The 17500-nt window shown below is 42.8% G+C and overlaps 2 protein-coding genes across 2 annotated transcripts in view; one reads left to right on the top strand and one right to left on the bottom strand.

The window, feature by feature from the left end:
• The window catches only part of lrrc57 (leucine rich repeat containing 57), a 9576-nt gene extending 9402 nt beyond the window's left edge, over positions 1 to 174 (bottom strand). The window contains exon 1 of the mRNA XM_080054499.1: positions 37 to 174. Coding sequence (XP_079910625.1) covers positions 37 to 50 — 14 coding nt within the window. The 5' untranslated portion in view covers positions 51 to 174. The remainder of the gene's footprint in view (positions 1 to 36) is intronic.
• A 10667-nt stretch (positions 175 to 10841) lies between these two features.
• Positions 10842 to 12827, top strand: LOC307270617 (complement C1q tumor necrosis factor-related protein 3-like; the record flags this gene model as incomplete). The annotated part of the gene is made up of 4 exons (XM_080054498.1): positions 10842 to 10977; positions 11141 to 11194; positions 11954 to 12085; positions 12547 to 12827. The coding sequence occupies 4 exons, from the start codon at positions 10842 to 10844 to the stop codon at positions 12825 to 12827; spliced, it is 603 nt and encodes a 200-aa protein (XP_079910624.1).
• Positions 12828 to 17500: the final 4673 nt, after the last annotated feature.

The raw sequence follows: 17500 nt of genomic DNA, 5'->3' as shown, positions 1-17500 counted from the left end.
CACATTAAAACACACAGCGTCCGGGTTAAAACTTACTCTGGGACAAACATCAAGACGTCGCCTTTCGTCCAAACCTTTTAAATCTTCGTATTTCTGAGTGAAAAGTGAATAAATGTCCGTTTGTATGACGCTTCAGCTAAACTAAACAACTGTGTGGACCGCAGCAGCCTGTGTCAGCCAATGGGGAGCGGCGGAGAGAGACGCGACGTCACTCATTGTATCTTGCGCATGCGTACTTTAGACTGTGGGTCAGTACACATGACAACGATCAGAGGAGGATTTTTTGTTTGATGTTTTAAAATACTTTATTCACGGTCTGTTTGTTTGAACTCCGTGTTGAGGCTTTAAAGGTGCAGTGTGTAGTATGACATCATCAAGAAAGTTCTAGAATGCAACGCTCCCTGGGTAACCCCAACCCTTTAGAATAATAACAGAAGCTACAGTGGCCTTCAAGAACAAGAACAATTCTACATTTTAAACAATGCACCTGATGGCATTCCAACTATGACACTTTCAAGATGGCGGCACTAGGACTTGGTCCAAGATATGCAGAAATATGGACATATATGAGACCCTTTCTAAGGGGAAAAAAATAATTCAAAAAAAATTTTTCAGCTATTATGCACTAAATTAAATGTACTTATGGATATTATAATTACTTTCTACAAAATCTGCTAGGAAATAAAACCCAAAATTCTACACACTGCAGGTTTAACGAGGTTTATTCCTGTACATTTACTCTGTTCACATGGAATTTGGCCTTTGGGTTATGATGATCTATCTATCTATCTATCTATCTATCTAATTTGGCCTTTGGGTTATGATGATTATTATAATCAGATGTATTTATATTAATGCTGGTAGGGCCAGGCCAGCACGTTGCTTACTGGCCGACTGACTGGAGCTGACAAGGGGCAGCTCACGCCTCGTTTCCACGTAGGCCTACGCAGAGACATTATAAAGGATATATTATAATGTCTATGGGCCTACGCATAGACATTATAAAGGATATATTATAATGTCTATAGGCCTACGTACCGCATGTCACTCGTGTCTGTTTTATGGAGGTCGCTTCTAGTGTCCAACGGAGCACGGACACATATCAAACGGACACAGATGATGACTATTTAAAGCTGCAGTGCGTAGAATTTTGGGTTTTATTTCCCAGCAGATTTTGTAGAAAGTAATTATAATATCCATAAGTACATTTAATTTAATGCATAATAGCTGACATTTTTTTTTATTATTATTTATTTTCCCCTTAGAAAGGGTCTCATATATGTCCATATTTCTGCATAGGACCAGATCGTCTGCTTTCCATGTGTTGGTGTTTGTAGTTAAAACATGAATAATAAAGATCCAGAGATAATGAATCATGTTTAATGACAAGAAGAGAATCACATTTCTTACATGATAGTTTACATGTTGCATTGCTCTCTCTCTCTCTCTCTCTCTCTCTCTGTCTCTCTGTCTCTCTCTGTCTCTCTCTCTCTCTCTCTCTCTCTCTCTCTCTCTCTCATTCAGCTCAGGTAACTTCACAGTGCTGCAGTGATTAGGGTTAGTGATTCTCTTACTGTGATGTCACAGTAAGAGAAATATAAAACTCTCTTTCTGCCTTTTCTCAGGCTAGGATGAACCAATTTAATTTTTTTTGCACATTTATACTACATAGGATCTCAAAATTCAATACACCTTCATATTCCCACCGGTGAAGTAGGGCTTTAAGGTTAAGAGCAGTAGTATTAAAGGAAACTAAAAGCCTGGCTGGATTTCAGCTGCTTCCGTCTCACATGGGGAAAAGCAGGTTCCCACTGAAGGAGGTGAGGTGATGGTGAGAATCAAAGACTCTGTCTCCTTTGAACACCTGCAGAAGCACAGTGTCTCCGGCCTCCAGCAGCAGCGAGATGCCTTGAGAGGAAGACGCATAACCATCGGCCTGTCGCTCATGAGCCATGAACGTGATCTCAGCGTTCTTGACCAGGATAACACCTGTATCGTCATCACTCCCAAATGCACCAATGAACCAGAGGAACTGGTAGGCCCCTTTCACCGGAGCAGTGAACACACCTGTTGGAATACCCATTGAAAGTACAATTTAGTCGAGGACTAGGCTTAATCCATGTCTGTGAAACTGGCCCTATATGTCATTAACAAATACATGATAACAGCCAATTAATGACAAGAAGAGAATCCCATTTCTTACATGATAGTTTACATGTTGCATTGCTCTCTCTCTCTCTCTCTCTCTCTCTCTCTCTCTCTCTCTCTCTCTCTCTCTCTCTCTCTCTCTCTCTCTCTCTCTCTCTCTCTCTCTCTCTCTCTCTCTCTCTCTCTCTCTCTCTCTCTCTCTCTCTCTCTCTCTCTCTCTCTCTCTCTCTCTCTCTCTCTTGGACATTTGATTTAGTCATTTTAAAGGTGCAGTGTGTAATATGACATCATCAAGAAAGTTCTACAAAGTTCTAGAATGCAACGCTCCCTGGGTAACCCCACCCCTTTAGAATAATAACAGAAGCTACAGTGGCCTTCAAGGACAAGAACAATTCTACATTTTAAACAATGCACCTGATGACATTCCAACTATGACACTTTCAAGATGGCGGCACTAGGCCTTGGTCCAAAATATGCAGAAATATGGACATATATGAGATCCTTTCTAAGGGAAAAAAAAATCAGCTATTATGAACTAAATTAAATGTACTTATGGATATTATAATTACTTTCTACAAAATCTGCTAGGAAATAAAACCCCAAATTCTACACACTGCAGGTTTAAATGTAGAATAAACTACAAATAAAATGATGCAACATCTGCCCAACAGGCCTTTACAGTAGGTTCAGTCCAGTACCTGTCTCATGGTTGTAGGCATTTCCAATGTTGGTTTTGACGTTCTTGAAGACCAGAGTCGTGTGTTCCCCGTATGGTCCAAAAGTGTTCTCTCCAGTAGTCACCAGAGATGCTGAGAAAGCCACTTGATTATCTGAGAGAGAGAGAGAGAGAGAGGGAGAGAGAGAGAGAGAGAGAGAGGGAGAGAGAGGGAGAGAGAGAGAGAGGGATGGAGGGGGATGGAGGGGAGGGAGAGAGAGAGAGAGAAGGAGGGAGGGAGGGAAGGAGGGAGGGTGGGAGGGAGAGAGAGAGAGAGAGCATTGTAAATTAGTTATTTCCACCACTTTAGGTAGTTTTTCTTCAATCATGAAAATATTTTCAGAATGAAAAATCTTTAAATATATTTTATATAATATATGAAATCTTTTGGAATATTAAAAGTTCAGTTGAGAGTTGAACCTTCTCCAAAAAAGGACCAATTCCCCAAAAGTATTGATCTCAAATCAAAACAATGTTTCACAGGTAAAACCAAAAATATATTTCATATACTTTTGGCTTATTACTCATAAACTTTGAAATATGAATTGCTGCTACAGGTTAAAACTCTGTCATGTCTCTTGACTGTAGACTGAACATTAACAGTTTGAATCTGTTGGTGGACCAGAAGTTAGGATTGATCTACAGGGGATAAAAAACTGACAGCGCAGGTTCTGGATCCATTACTGGATATTTATGTATTAAAGATTAAATAACTGTCTGGTAAATTGAACCAGACAATAGAGGTGCTTTAATATTAAGATTAAAGATGAAAACATATAATTGTCTATAGAAATGATCAGAGCAATGAGGATTTTGAGGTGAATGAACTCAGTTTATTTGGGTATTGAACATTAAATAATAGTCTGGTTATTACAAGTAGTCAGAGTCATGATGGTTTCCACACAATACCTGAGTTATGTTTCTTCAGCCCGTCAATCTCATCCTGTAGTTTTGTTCCTTGTTCTGAAAAAAAGGATCTGCTTTTATGTCCAAGTATCTGTCAAATAGAAAGAATGTGAATCAGATGATTCATAACTGGTTTATACTCTACCTTGCATTTGAGTTTGTAAGAAGGTCATGATGTCTCCGACCAAGGAGGCAGCCCTCGCCTTCAGCGCGTCGGCCTGAGGCTCAGCTGAGACATGGCACAGCAGCAGCAGAAGCCCCAAAGCAGCACTGGTCCTCATCCTCTCACTGTGATCACTAAACCTGTCTGACTGTCTCTGGCTCACTGTGATCACTAAACCTGTCTGACTGTCTCTGGCTCACTGTGATCACTGGACCTGTCTGACTGTCTCTGGCTCACTGTGATCACTGGACCTGTCTGACTGTCTCTGGCTCACTGTGATCACTGGACCTGTCTGACTGTCTCTGGCTCACTGCAAACAGCATCAAGTCTTTTATACACTGGTCTTCACAGTGGGTTACACTCCACCCAGCCCATAGTGTCTTCTGATTGGTTACGTTCATAATGAACTTACCGTAATTCACTCTCCTTCTTATGTTTGCTCATCAAACATGTCTAGCTACTGTTTACATTCTTATTCTCCTGTCTCTTCATTGGTCAAAAGGCAAATGCATATCAAACAACAAGTCCAATGTGTTAGTCTGATCTGTGCTTTGGCCTGATCCTTATTGTTGGTCCAAAAGTTCATCATTTAGCAACTTGAATCCTGATGAACTTACCGTAATTCACTCTCCTTCTTATGTTTGCTCATCAAACATGTCTAGTTACTGTTTACTGCCAGGACATTTTGACTGGGGGGCAAGGTGGGCCACAGAGCTAGAGTGGGGGGGCAAGGTGGGCCACAGAGCTAGAGTGGGGGACCAAGGTGGGCCACAGAGCTAGAGTGGGGGACCAAGGTGGGCCACAGAGCTAGAGTGGGGGGGCAAGGTGGGCCACAGAGCTAGAGTGGGGGACCAAGGTGGGCCACAGAGCTAGAGTGGGGGGGCAAGGTGGGCCACAGAGCTAGAGTGGGTGGAGCAAGGTGGGCCACAGAGCTAGAGTGGGGGAGCAAGGTGGGCCACAGAGCTAGAGTGGGGGGGCAAGGTGGGCCACAGAGCTAGAGTGGGGGACCAAGGTGGGCCACAGAGCTAGAGTGGGGGGGCAAGGTGGGCCACAGAGCTAGAGTGGGGGGGGCATGGTGGGCCACAGAGCTAGAGTGGGGGGGCAAGGTGGGCCACAGAGCTAGAGTGGGGGGGCAAGGTGGGCCACAGAGCTAGAGTGGGGGGGGCATGGTGGGCCACAGAGCTAGAGTGGGGTGGCCAGTGCACACCTGAATGAATAGCATGTGAGAAGGAGCAGCTTTGGCCTATTGGGCTCATTTCCAGCTGTAGTCCCCGGCCAGTTGTCAGTAGGCAACCTACAATACATAACAGTAAAACAATTAAAAAAATACATTACATTTATAATTACAGCAGGCCTGAGCAAGAAGGGGAAAAAGACAAACAAACATATTGCACACAGTTGGAGCAAGAACAAACAGGCAAGCACAGAAGATGGCAAAGATATAAGACTAAGACTATGTCACATCAAACACACACATCACGTCTGACAGAGATTGTGTGCAGTTATAGTTGTCAGCCATGTTTTAAGATGTGCTGTAAAGGTGGAATATGTATGTATATCATTGATAGTTGTTGCGTGGTTGCATAACAACTCTCCTTCTGCTGCATTGCATGTCCCAGGCTATAATATCTTTAGACGAGACAGATCTAAGGGAAGAGGGGGTGGGGTCATGATTTATATCAAAGACCACATCAAATATGCTGGCCTTTTGACCATGAGTTGGACTGAATATAGTGCTTTCATCTGAAATGTCTTTTGTGCTCATTGTTGTGTATCGTCCACCTTCCTCTAATAATGATTTTTATATCACATTTAAAAAGCTACTTAAAGCATGTGATTTTAAAACCGAGGTAATACTACTTGGCGATCTAAATTGTAACTGGTTAGATAAAACTAATAGGAAACCCCTTAAACAGATTACAGATAGGCTGGATTTTACACAATTGTTGGAAGGTCCAACTAGAATAACTGCATCTTCCCAGACACAAATAGACTTAATATTTAGTAACAAGCCTGAAAGAGTTATTAAGACATTTCATTCTATTACTGGACTGTCCGACCATAATCTGACATTAATGTCCAGAGAACTAACAAAGAAACGTTTTCATCATTCTAATAAACCTATAGAGCAACTCAGGATTCCAAAAAATTAAATGGCTAATTTCCAAAGAGCAGCAGCAGACTGATTGGAAACATTTACTTACTGGAATCAATACAGAAGCAGATAGCAAAATGTTATCTGCCAAGTTACATAGTCTAGTAAAGGTCAAAGGTTTTTTTTTTTTTCACATGCATCCGCTCGCATACACATGCTCGCACGCACACACGCATACATTCGTTTAATTTTTGTGTTGTTTCTTATTTATTACACCCTGTCCAGACCTGTACGCCCGTCCCGACTAGTATTTAGTGCTTTAGTGTTTTCTATTTTGTTACTGTACATAGGCTGTGCATTTGTACATCCGTTTTATATTTGTCTAAGTGAGTCATGCTTGTGTATTTGTTATTTGTACCTTTACTCCTAGTGGGGCCTCTTGGACCAGATCAATATTGTAAATAAGAAACTGTTCTTAATGTTTTATCTGGAAAAATAAAGGTTAAATAAAAAAATAAAAAATAAATAAAAAAAGGAAAGAAAAAAATCAATGCACTTCCCTGGCTCAAAACTGAAATATTTACCCTGATGAAGGAAAGAGACTCTGCATTGAAAAGATCATTGAAGACCAAATTAAATATTGACAGACATAGGTTCACTTCACTACGTAATAAAGTCATCAAAGTCATCAGAAAGGCCAAAGCACTTACTAAGGGGTAACACAAAGCTGATCTGGGAACAGATTAAGAATGTAATGGGAATTAGTCACAGGCCTAGGAAGCAGTTAGAGCTGAATCTGGTAAATTAAAGCAAGATCCAGCACAACTAGCTGTAGCTTTTAATGAATATTTTATTAATTCCGTGGCTGAAATCACTCAGAATTTTCCTTCAACAACTGCAAACATTCTAGAAGTAGATGACAGCAAGCCCTCTTCCAGCACTCAACCTATTTCTGAACTTAAAACTCAAGCTGTAATTAATTCTCTTAAGATCTCAACAGTGAAGGAGATTTATGGTGTGGATTCTAAAATGCTTAAATCTCTGCACGAACACCTAGCCTACCCCATCACACAAACTATCAACCAGTCAGTACGACAGGGGATATTCCCAACAACCTGGAAGACCGCAATTGCTACTCCTATATTCAAGTCAGACGACCCTCAGAACATATGTGACTACCGACCAATCAGTATTTTACCTATAATTTCCAAAGTTGCTGAGAAATGTGTATCAGAGCAGCTTGTTTCTTTTTTAAATAATGGTCCATTTACTCTTCATGCAGTTTGGCTTCAGGACCCACCACTCTGTGGAAACGGCTAACTGTTTTCTCTAAGAGGAGGTCCGAGCAATGGTCAACAAGGGAGGTGTTGTTGGGGCTGTGTTTTTAGACCTTCGTAAAGCTTTCGACCTTATTGCCAAACTGTCTGCTTTTAACTTCTCACCTTTAACACTCAACTGGATTGAGTCATATTTAACTGGTAGAAGTCAACATGTTCTTGTGAACAATCAACGTTCACCAGCTCTTAATTTATGCACGGGGGTACCACAAGGATCGATACTTGGCCCGCTTTTGTTCAGTCTGTATATTAATGATCTGCCGTTGGTTTGCCCTGATATCAAAATACAAATGTATGCAGACGACACTGTAGTATATGTGCATGCCAAAACAACAGATCTGGCTGCTGCTAAACTCACCACAGCTATGGACCAGATCACTGATTGGCTAAACCAGGGGTGTCAAACTCATTTTCACAAAGGGCCGAATTACGACATGATAATCACATGAAGGGCCAGACATGTCGCTGCCTTCTTTTTAATCCAAAAATCAAACAACATATCTAGGTATATAACCTGCGTACATACGGGGAATATGCTAGGTTTCGTATACATATTTTGGGGGACAAATTATAGGTGGGGGATATGGGGGTGCTCCCCCAGAAATGTTTGTGCGTCAAACACTTAATTTCCTGTGTTCTGGTAGATTTTTCTGTTTCTGTTTTCTGTGCCTTTTCTGCGTACATTTATTGAGGAAATGTCTTTATTTTTGTAAAGGAAAAGACAACATTCAGGTTCCTGGTGAAACAATTATAAAGGACTATAATGCAGTAAGGCTCTCAGGCATCCTGGATTGAGCGACAATATGTTTTCTCTTGGATTTTTCAAAACTTTCTGCACATTCAAAACATATCACGTTTTTTTATTTAATTTTTTATAGGAATCATGACCCAGCACCAGTGTTAAATGTTTATGACACTTTAAATTGGTAATGAAATGCAAAGCCACCATTGGAGATGAAAGGGGTGGGCTATCAGCGGCTATCTAACGTTAGCTAGTTAGCTAAATTGTAACTTGAGGCAAAAGTTAGAAACCAGATAATGTTAGCATTCATCCTTAGACAGTTGACACAATCAATCATCATATTAGCATGCTATTTAGCCACATAGATTGGCCTATTTACAGCCATTAGAAAACTGACATCTTTTCTTCAATGCAAGTTCATCAATTCATGGCTTAAAATCCTGAGCTGTGGAACTTTCAGCAGACATTCCTAGTGGTAAGCTATGCGAGTGTCCTAACGGTTGGGAGCGTGTGCGACGTGCGGATATGGCACAGGCTCCGCATGAAAAAAAAAAAAAAAAAAATTATCATAATTTTTTTTTTTTTTTTGCGGGCCGAATTCAATGGAATTGCCGAATTGGTTCGCGGGCCAGATTAAATATTGAAACGGGCCAGATTTGGCCCGCGGGCCAGAGTTTGACACCCCTGGGCTAAACCATTCCTGCCTCCAACTCAATGTTAATAAAACCGTAGGAATGTTTTTTACCAAAAGACAATGTAACATCGTGTCGAACATAACAATATCAGGTCAAAACACAAGTATTGTGCCACAGTTTAAGTATCTGGGCATTATCATTGATTCTACTCTTTCTTTTAAAGCACACATTAAGAAGGTGTGCAACAGGGTCAAGTTTAGCTTAGCCAATTTTAAATATATTAGAAATTCCCTAACTTTTAATGTTGCCAAACTTTACATGGATGCCATGATTATGTCACATCTAACATACTGTATGACGAGCTGGGGGCAAACAAACAGTTTGTCTTTGAAGCCATTAGCGACTCTCTACAAGAGAACACTCAAAGTGTTGCACCAGAAGCCTAACAGTTCTCATCATTGTACTGTATTAAATAACTGTAAACTGCCGAGCTGGGAAGATGTAATCAAATATAAAAACATCTGCTCCTCCTCCTTTAAAATCATTCATAATCCAACGTAACAGCAGCAATCAGATCACCAGAAGCACCACACGGGGTGACGTTCTAATCCCATTTAGAAAAAGCACATTTGGTCAACAATCATTTTCTGTTAGGGCAATACAAAATTGGAATTCACTGCCTACCACTATCAATGAAATACATACATATTCCACCTTTACAGCACACCTTAAAACATGGCTGACAACTATAACTGCTCACATTAATCTCTGTCAGACGTAATGTGTGTGTTTGATGTGACATAGTCTTAGTCTTATATCTTTGCCATCATCTGTGCTTGCCTGTTTGTTCTTGCTCCAACTGTGTGCAATATGTTTCTTTGTCTCTTTCCCCTTCTTGCCCAGGCCTGGTGTAATTATAAATGTAATGTATTGTTTTAATTGTTTTACTGTTATGTATTGTAGGTTGCCTACTGACAACTGGCCGGGGACTACAGCTGGAAATGAGCCCAATAGGCCAAAGCTGCTCCTTCTCACATGCTATTCATTCAGGTGTGCACTGGCCACCCCACTCTAGCTCTGTGGCCCACCTTGCCCCCCCACTCTAGCTCTGTGGCCCACCTTGGTCCCCCACTCTAGCTCTGTGGCCCACCTTGCTCCACCCACTCTAGCTCTGTGGCCCACCTTGCCCCCCCACTCTAGCTCTGTGGCCCACCTTGGTCCCCCACTCTAGCTCTGTGGCCCACCTTGCCCCCCCACTCTAGCTCTGTGGCCCACCTTGCCCCCCCACTCTAGCTCTGTGGCCCACCTTGCCCCCCCACTCTAGCTCTGTGGCCCACCTTGCCCCCCAGTCAAAATGTCCTGGCAGTAAACAGTAACTAGACATGTTTGATGAGCAAACATAAGAAGGAGAGTGAATTACGGTAAGTTCATCAGGATTCAAGTTGCTAAATGATGAACTTTTGGACCAACAATAAGGATCAGGCCAAAGCACAGATCAGACTAACACATTGGACTTGTTGTTTGATATGCATTTGCCTTTTGACCAATGAAGAGACAGGAGAATAAGAATGTAAACAGTAGCTAGACATGTTTGATGAGCAAACATAAGAAGGAGAGTGAATTACGGTAAGTTCATTGTGAACGTAACCAATCAGAAGACACTATGGGCTGGGTGGAGCGTAACCTGCTGTGAAGACCAGTGTATTAAAGACTTGATGCTGTTTGCAGTGAGCCAGAGACAGTCAGACAGGTTTAGTGATCACAGTGAGCCAGAGACAGTCAGACAGGTTTAGTGATCACAGTGAGCCAGAGACAGTCAGACAGGTCCAGTGATCACAGTGAGCCAGAGACAGTCAGACAGGTCCAGTGATCACAGTGAGCCAGAGACAGTCAGACAGGTTTAGTGATCACAGTGAGCCAGAGACAGTCAGACAGGTTTAGTGATCACAGTGAGCCAGAGACAGTCAGACAGGTCCAGTGATCACAGTGAGCCAGAGACAGTCAGACAGGTCCAGTGATCACAGTGAGCCAGAGACAGTCAGACAGGTTTAGTGATCACAGTGAGCCAGAGACAGTCAGACAGGTGATCACAGAGACAGGATGAGGACCAGTGCTGCTTTGGGGCTTCTGCTGCTGCTGTGCCATGTCTCAGCTGAGCCTCAGGCCGACGCGCTGAAGGCGAGGGCTGCCTCCTTGGTCGGAGACATCATGACCTTCTTACAAACTCAAATGCAAGGTAGAGTATAAAGCAGTTATGAATCATCTGATTCACATTCTTTCTATTTGACAGATACTTGGACATAAAAGCAGATTTTGAATTCTTGATTTTTCCAAAAAATACCTTGGGGTATTTTCCATATAAATTTAAATCAAACTCTATTTTTATTCCTTTTTTTCAGAACAAGGAACAAAACTACAGGATGAGATTGACGGGCTGAAGAAACATAACTCAGGTATTGTGTGGAAACCATCATGACTCTGACTACTTGTAATAACCAGACTATTATTTAATGTTCAATACCCAAATAAACTGAGTTCATTCACCTCAAAATCCTCATTGCTCTGATCATTTCTATAGACAATTATATGTTTTCATCTTTAATCTTAATATTAAAGCACCTCTATTGTCTGGTTCAATTTACCAGACAGTTATTTAATCTTTAATACATAAATATCCAGTAATGGATCCAGAACCTGCGCTGTCAGTTTTTTATCCCCTGTAGATCAATCCTAACTTCTGGTCCACCAACAGATTCAAACTGTTAATGTTCAGTCTACAGTCAAGAGACATGACAGAGTTTTAACCTGTAGCAGCAATTCATATTTCAAAGTTTATGAGTAATAAGCCAAAAGTATATGAAATATATTTTTGGTTTTACCTGTGAAACATTGTTTTGATTTGAGATCAATACTTTTGGGGAATTGGTCCTTTTTTGGAGAAGGTTCAACTCTCAACTGAACTTTTAATATTCCAAAAGATTTCATATATTATATAAAATATATTTAAAGATTTTTCATTCTGAAAATATTTTCATGATTGAAGAAAAACTACCTAAAGTGGTGGAAATAACTAATTTACAATGCTCTCTCTCTCTCTCTCCCTCCCTCCCTCGCTCCCTCCCTCCCTCTCTCTCTCTCCCTCTCTCTCCCTCTCTCTCTCCCTCCCCCTCCATCCCCCTCCATCCCTCTCTCTCTCTCTCTCTCTCTCTCAGATAATCAAGTGGCTTTCTCAGCATCTCTGGTGACTACTGGAGAGAACACTTTTGGACCATATGGGGAACACACGACTCTGGTCTTCAAGAACGTCAAAACCAACATTGGAAATGCCTACAACCATGAGACAGGTACTGGACTGAACCTACTGTAATGGCCTGTTGGGCAGATGTTGCATCATTTTATTTGTAGTTTATTCTACATTTAAACCTGCAGTGTGTAGAATTTGGGGTTTTATTTCCTAGCAGATTTTGTAGAAAGTAATTATAATATCCATAAGTACATTTAATTTAGTTCATAATAGCTGATTTTTTTTCCCTTAGAAAGGATCTCATATATGTCCATATTTCTGCATATTTTGGACCAAGGCCTAGTGCCGCCATCTTGAAAGTGTCATAGTTGGAATGTCATCAGGTGCATTGTTTAAAATGTAGAATTGTTCTTGTCCTTGAAGGCCACTGTAGCTTCTGTTATTATTCTAAAGGGGTGGGGTTACCCAGGGAGCGTTGCATTCTAGAACTTTGTAGAACTTTCTTGATGATGTCATATTACACACTGCACCTTTAGAATGACTAAATCAAATGTCCAACAGGTGTGTTCACTGCTCCGGTGAAAGGGGCCTACCAGTTCCTCTGGTTCATTGGTGCGCATGGGAGTGATGACGATACAGGTGTTATCCTGGTCAAGAACGCTGAGATCACGTTCATGGCTCATGAGAGACAGGCCGATGGTTATGCGTCCTCCTCTCAAGGCATCTCGCTGCTGCTGGAGGCCGGAGACACTGTGCTTCTGCAGGTGTTCAAAGGAGACAGAGTCTTTGATTCTCACCATCACCTCACCTCCTTCAGTGGGAACCTGCTTTTCCCCATGTGAGACGGAAGCAGCTGAAATCCAGCCAGGCTTTTAGTTTCCTTTAACACTATACTGCTCTTGACCTTAATCCTAATCACTGCAGCACTGTGAAGTTACCTGAGCTGAATGAGAGAGAGAGAGAGAGAGAGAGAGAGAGAGAGAGAGAGAGAGAGACAGAGACAGAGAGAGAGACAGAGAATGAGAGAGAGAGAGAGACAGAGAATGAGAGAGAGACAGAGAATGAGAGAGAGAGAGAGACAGAGAATGAGAGAGAGAGAGAGAGAGAGAGAGAGAGAGAGAGAGAGAGAGAGAGACAGAGAGAGAGACAGAGAATGAGAGAGAGAGAGAGACAGAGAATGAGAGAGAGAGAGGGAGAGAGAGAGAGAGAGCAATGCAACATGTAAACTATCATGTAAGAAATGTGATTCTCTTCTTGTCATTAAACATGATTCATTATCGCTGGATCTTTATTATTCATGTTTTAACTACAAACGCCAACACATTGAAAGCAGACGATCTGGTCCTTTGTCCCACTTAAAGGCCTTTCACACCAAAATGAACCAAGAGTCAGTTCCAGGCTGGTGGAAAAAAAACTTTCTTTGTAAATATTACTGTGATGTCTTTTACTGTGACATCACAGTAATATTTACAAGTACGTTTTTTTTTAACCCTATATTTCTCTTTCTGTGATGTCACGAGAAGGAGAAATATAGGGTTAAAAAAAACACTCTTTCTGCCTTTTCTCAAGCTAGGATGAACCGATTTTAATTTTTTTTGCACATTTATACTACATAGGATCTCAGAGTTCAATACACCTTCATATTCAAACCGGTGAAGTAGGTCTTTAACTAACTTGTTCTATATGAAGTTGTTAATGAAATATTGTCAGACTAGGTTAAATGTAACACAGGACACACTATTAAAGCATTATAGTGTTAAATGGGTTGGTATGGTTTTAACTCACCTTCAGTAACAAAAAACAAGCTTTTGAAATTTGCTAATTTCTCTAATTGTGTGCAGCTGTCACACTGCAATCTTTGGGAAGTCACTTCCTGACACAGTCACATGACAACCACACCAGGAAGTTGAGTATAAGTAAAATACAAAACACAACACAAATTGGAAAAATCACACAGACTCACACACATGAAAAACACATGAAAAATTAAAAATAAAACTAATTGAATACCAATCAGTGTGAGCCTTAGCACAAATAGACCTCAGGTGAGCTCAGCTCCTCTGTGAGACAGTAAGAGTCAGGGGAAGAGGAGGAGAGAGAGAGAGAGAGAGAGAGAGAAAGAGAGAGAGAGAGAGACAGTAAGAGTCAGGGGAAGAGGACAAGAGAGAGAGAGAGCGGCAGGAGGACGATGACAAAGGAGACAACAGACAGAGACAGGGTCACTATAGTGGACCATGTTATAGATCATGGCCTAACAATATGGGAGGCTAGTCTGAGATTCCCGCCCAACTACACAATAGCTCCACAATTAGGACATTTAGACTGGATATCAGGTGATCATTTCCTAAATGTCTTTCAATCATTCCCCTACAACACTATGTTTTGTAGAACATTTTTGTGTGTCTTTGTGTTTTTTTTTTTTTTACTTTTGCAAAAACCTGAAATGGCAAAATAAAATAAAAGATCTGAAGCGTTTCCATGTAGTTTTCATGTGTCTAGATCAACTGTAGTGGATCAGTCTTTCACACAAAATGAATCTGTATGAGACTTTTAAAGTCAAAAACCATCCAAAGTACTGAATACAGCTGTGTTCTGCATAAAGCACATCTGTGTGTTGTTGCTGCTGGGAAAGAGTAATTCAAAGGAGCATGTGTGTATTGTTTTGATGCTAAAAACAGTTTTGAAATGGGATTGTTAGGTTTTGTGTGTCTCTGAGAGTGTGTGTGTGAGAGTGTGTGTGTGTGTGTGTGTGTGTGTGTGTGTGTGTGTGTGTGTGTGTGTGTGTGTGTGTGTCTGAGTGTGTGTGTGTGTGTGTGTGTGTGTCTGAGAGTGTGTGTGTCTGTGTGTGTGTGTGTGTGTGTCTGAGAGTGTGTGTGTGTGTGTGTGTGTGTGTGTCTGAGAGTGTGTGTGTGTGTGTGTGTGTGTCTGAGAGTATGTGTGTGTGTGTGTGTGTGTGTGTGGGGCAGCAGGTGTATTTACACATATCAACCAGCAGGTGGCGGTGTTGCGCTGCGGATAAACAGACTAAACAGCTGATCTGTTTTTAACATTAAAAACCCAAACTGTGGTTTACTGATCAGACTGCTGACTCAGCCCACACACACACACACACACACACACACACACACACACACACACACACACACACACACACACACACACACACACACACACACCTACACACACACATACACACGCACGCACACACACACACTGGAAGGAAACGTTTCCTCCAATAGAGTTTTACTGTTATTAATGGAATGTATTAAATGGATAGAAGTTATGGACATCAAAATAATGTGTATCTGGAGGCCCCCTTAGCTCAGTTGGTAGGGCGTCCCCCCCCCCCCTTAGTTCAGTTGGTAGGGCGTCCCCCCCCCCTTAGTTCAGTAGGTAGGGCGTCCCCCCCCCCCCCTTAGTTCAGTAGGTAGGGCGTCCCCCCCCCCTTAGTTCAGTTGGTAGGGCGTCCCCCCCCCCCTTAGTTCAGTTGGTAGGGCGTCCCCCCCCTTAGTTCAGTTGGTAGTGCGTCCCCCCCCCCTTAGCTCAGTAGGTAGGGCGTCCCCCCCCCCTTAGTTCAGTTGGTAGGGCGTCCCCCCCCTTAGTTCAGTAGGTAGGGCGTCCCCCCCCCCCCTTAGTTCAGTAGGTAGGGCGTCCCCCCCCCCTTAGTTCAGTTGGTAGGGCGTCCCCCCCCTTAGTTCAGTTGGTAGGGCGTCCCCCCCCTTAGTTCAGTAGGTAGGGCGTCCCCCCCCCCTTAGTTCAGTTGGTAGGGCGTCCCCCCCCCCTTAGTTCAGTTGGTAGGGCGTCCCCCCCCTTAGTTCAGTAGGTAGGGCGTCCCCCCCCCCCCCTTAGTTCAGTTGGTAGGGCGTCCCCCCCCCCTTAGTTCAGTAGGTAGGGCGTCCCCCCCCCCCCTTAGTTCAGTAGGTAGGGCGTCCCCCCCCCCCTTAGTTCAGTTCAGAACTGTCTAGTGGATCTCAGGCTTGTCCTTAATATAGAAAAAACAAAATATATGTGCTTTTCCAGAGCAAGAATTACACATTTTAATGATCTTATTATTCACACAAATAATGGATCTCATATTGAAAGAGTCACTGAATATAAATATCTTGGCATCTGGATAGATGAAAAACTCTCTTTTACATTTCACATAAAAAATCTTGTCTGTCGTCTCCGACAAAAGATTGGATATTTTTATAGGAATAAAGCCACCTTCCCGTTGTTCAGTAGGAAAAGGATTATTGAGGCAGTTTTTATGTCTGTCCTTGATTACGGTGATGTGGTTTATCGGCATGCATCTCGTTCATGCCTTAAACTCCTAGACTCTGTATTTCACTCTGCTTTGAGATTCATTACAGGAGATGCTTATGATACACACCATTGTGTTTTATATGAAAAGGTTGGGTGGTCCTCCCTTAAGGAGAGACGTGATGCACATTGGCATATTTTTATATATAAAGCTCTGACTGGAAAGCTACCACTATATTTGACAGAAATGCTGCTTATTTCAGATGGGCTTTATCAAACCCGCTCAACTGACATGCTCATGTTATATGTCCCCTATGCCCGGTCTGAGCTTGGTAAAACCGCTTTTAGCCATAGTGCCCCTGACTCCTGGAACAGCCTACAACATACAATTAAAATAAATACACTCATAACTGTTAACCAATTTAAAATTATTATTTTGAATCAGCCCCTCTACACTTGTAACTGTTTTAATTAGGCTATTATGTCTCTCATTCAATTGATCTGAATGTTTTAAATTGTTGTTGTCTGTGTGTGTGTGTGTGTGTGTGTAAACTTGTTATGTATTCTCACTGTATATTGTGTATATGTACAAACTCGACGTCATTGTAAAAGAGGGTCACCCCTCAATTGATCTTTCGAGGTTAAATAAAGGAAAATGAATGAGTTGGTAGGGCGTCCCCCCCCCCCCCTTAGTTCAATTGGTAGGGCGTCCCCCCCCCCCCTTAGTTCAGTAGGTAGGGCGTCCCCCCCTTAGCTCAGTTGGTAGGGCGTCCCCCCCCTTAGTTCAGTAGGTAGGGCGTCCCCCCCCCCTTAGCTCAGTTGGTAGGGCGTCCCTCCCCCATGGGCCCTTAGTTCAGTAGGTAGGGCGTCCCCCCCCCCCCTTAGTTCAGTAGGTAGGGCGTCCCCCCCCCCCTTAGCTCAGTTGGTAGGGCGTCCCCCCCATGGGCCCTTAGTTCAGTAGGTAGGGCGTCCCCCCCCTTAGTTCAGTTGGTAGGGCGTCCCCCCCCTTAGTTCAGTTGGTAGGGCGTCCCCCCCATGGGCCCTTAGTTCAGTAGGTAGGGCGTCCCCCCCTTAGTTCAGTAGGTAGGGCGTCCCCCCCCTTAGTTCAGTTGGTAGGGCGTCCCCCCCCTTAGTTCAGTAGGTAGGGCGTCCCCCCCCCCCTTAGTTCAGTAGGTAGGGCGTCCCCCCCCCTTAGCTCAGTTGGTAGGGCGTCCCCCCCCCCCTTAGCTCAGTTGGTAGGGCGTCCCTCCCCCATGGGCCCTTAGCTCAGTTG

Source organism: Ammodytes marinus (assembly GCF_949987685.1).
Source record: "Ammodytes marinus genome assembly, contig: scaffold_74, whole genome shotgun sequence".
In the NCBI taxonomy this organism is placed as follows: Eukaryota; Metazoa; Chordata; class Actinopteri; order Uranoscopiformes; family Ammodytidae; genus Ammodytes; species Ammodytes marinus.
Note: the sequence above shows the minus strand (reverse complement) of the source record. Positions and strands in the feature narration are given on the sequence as shown.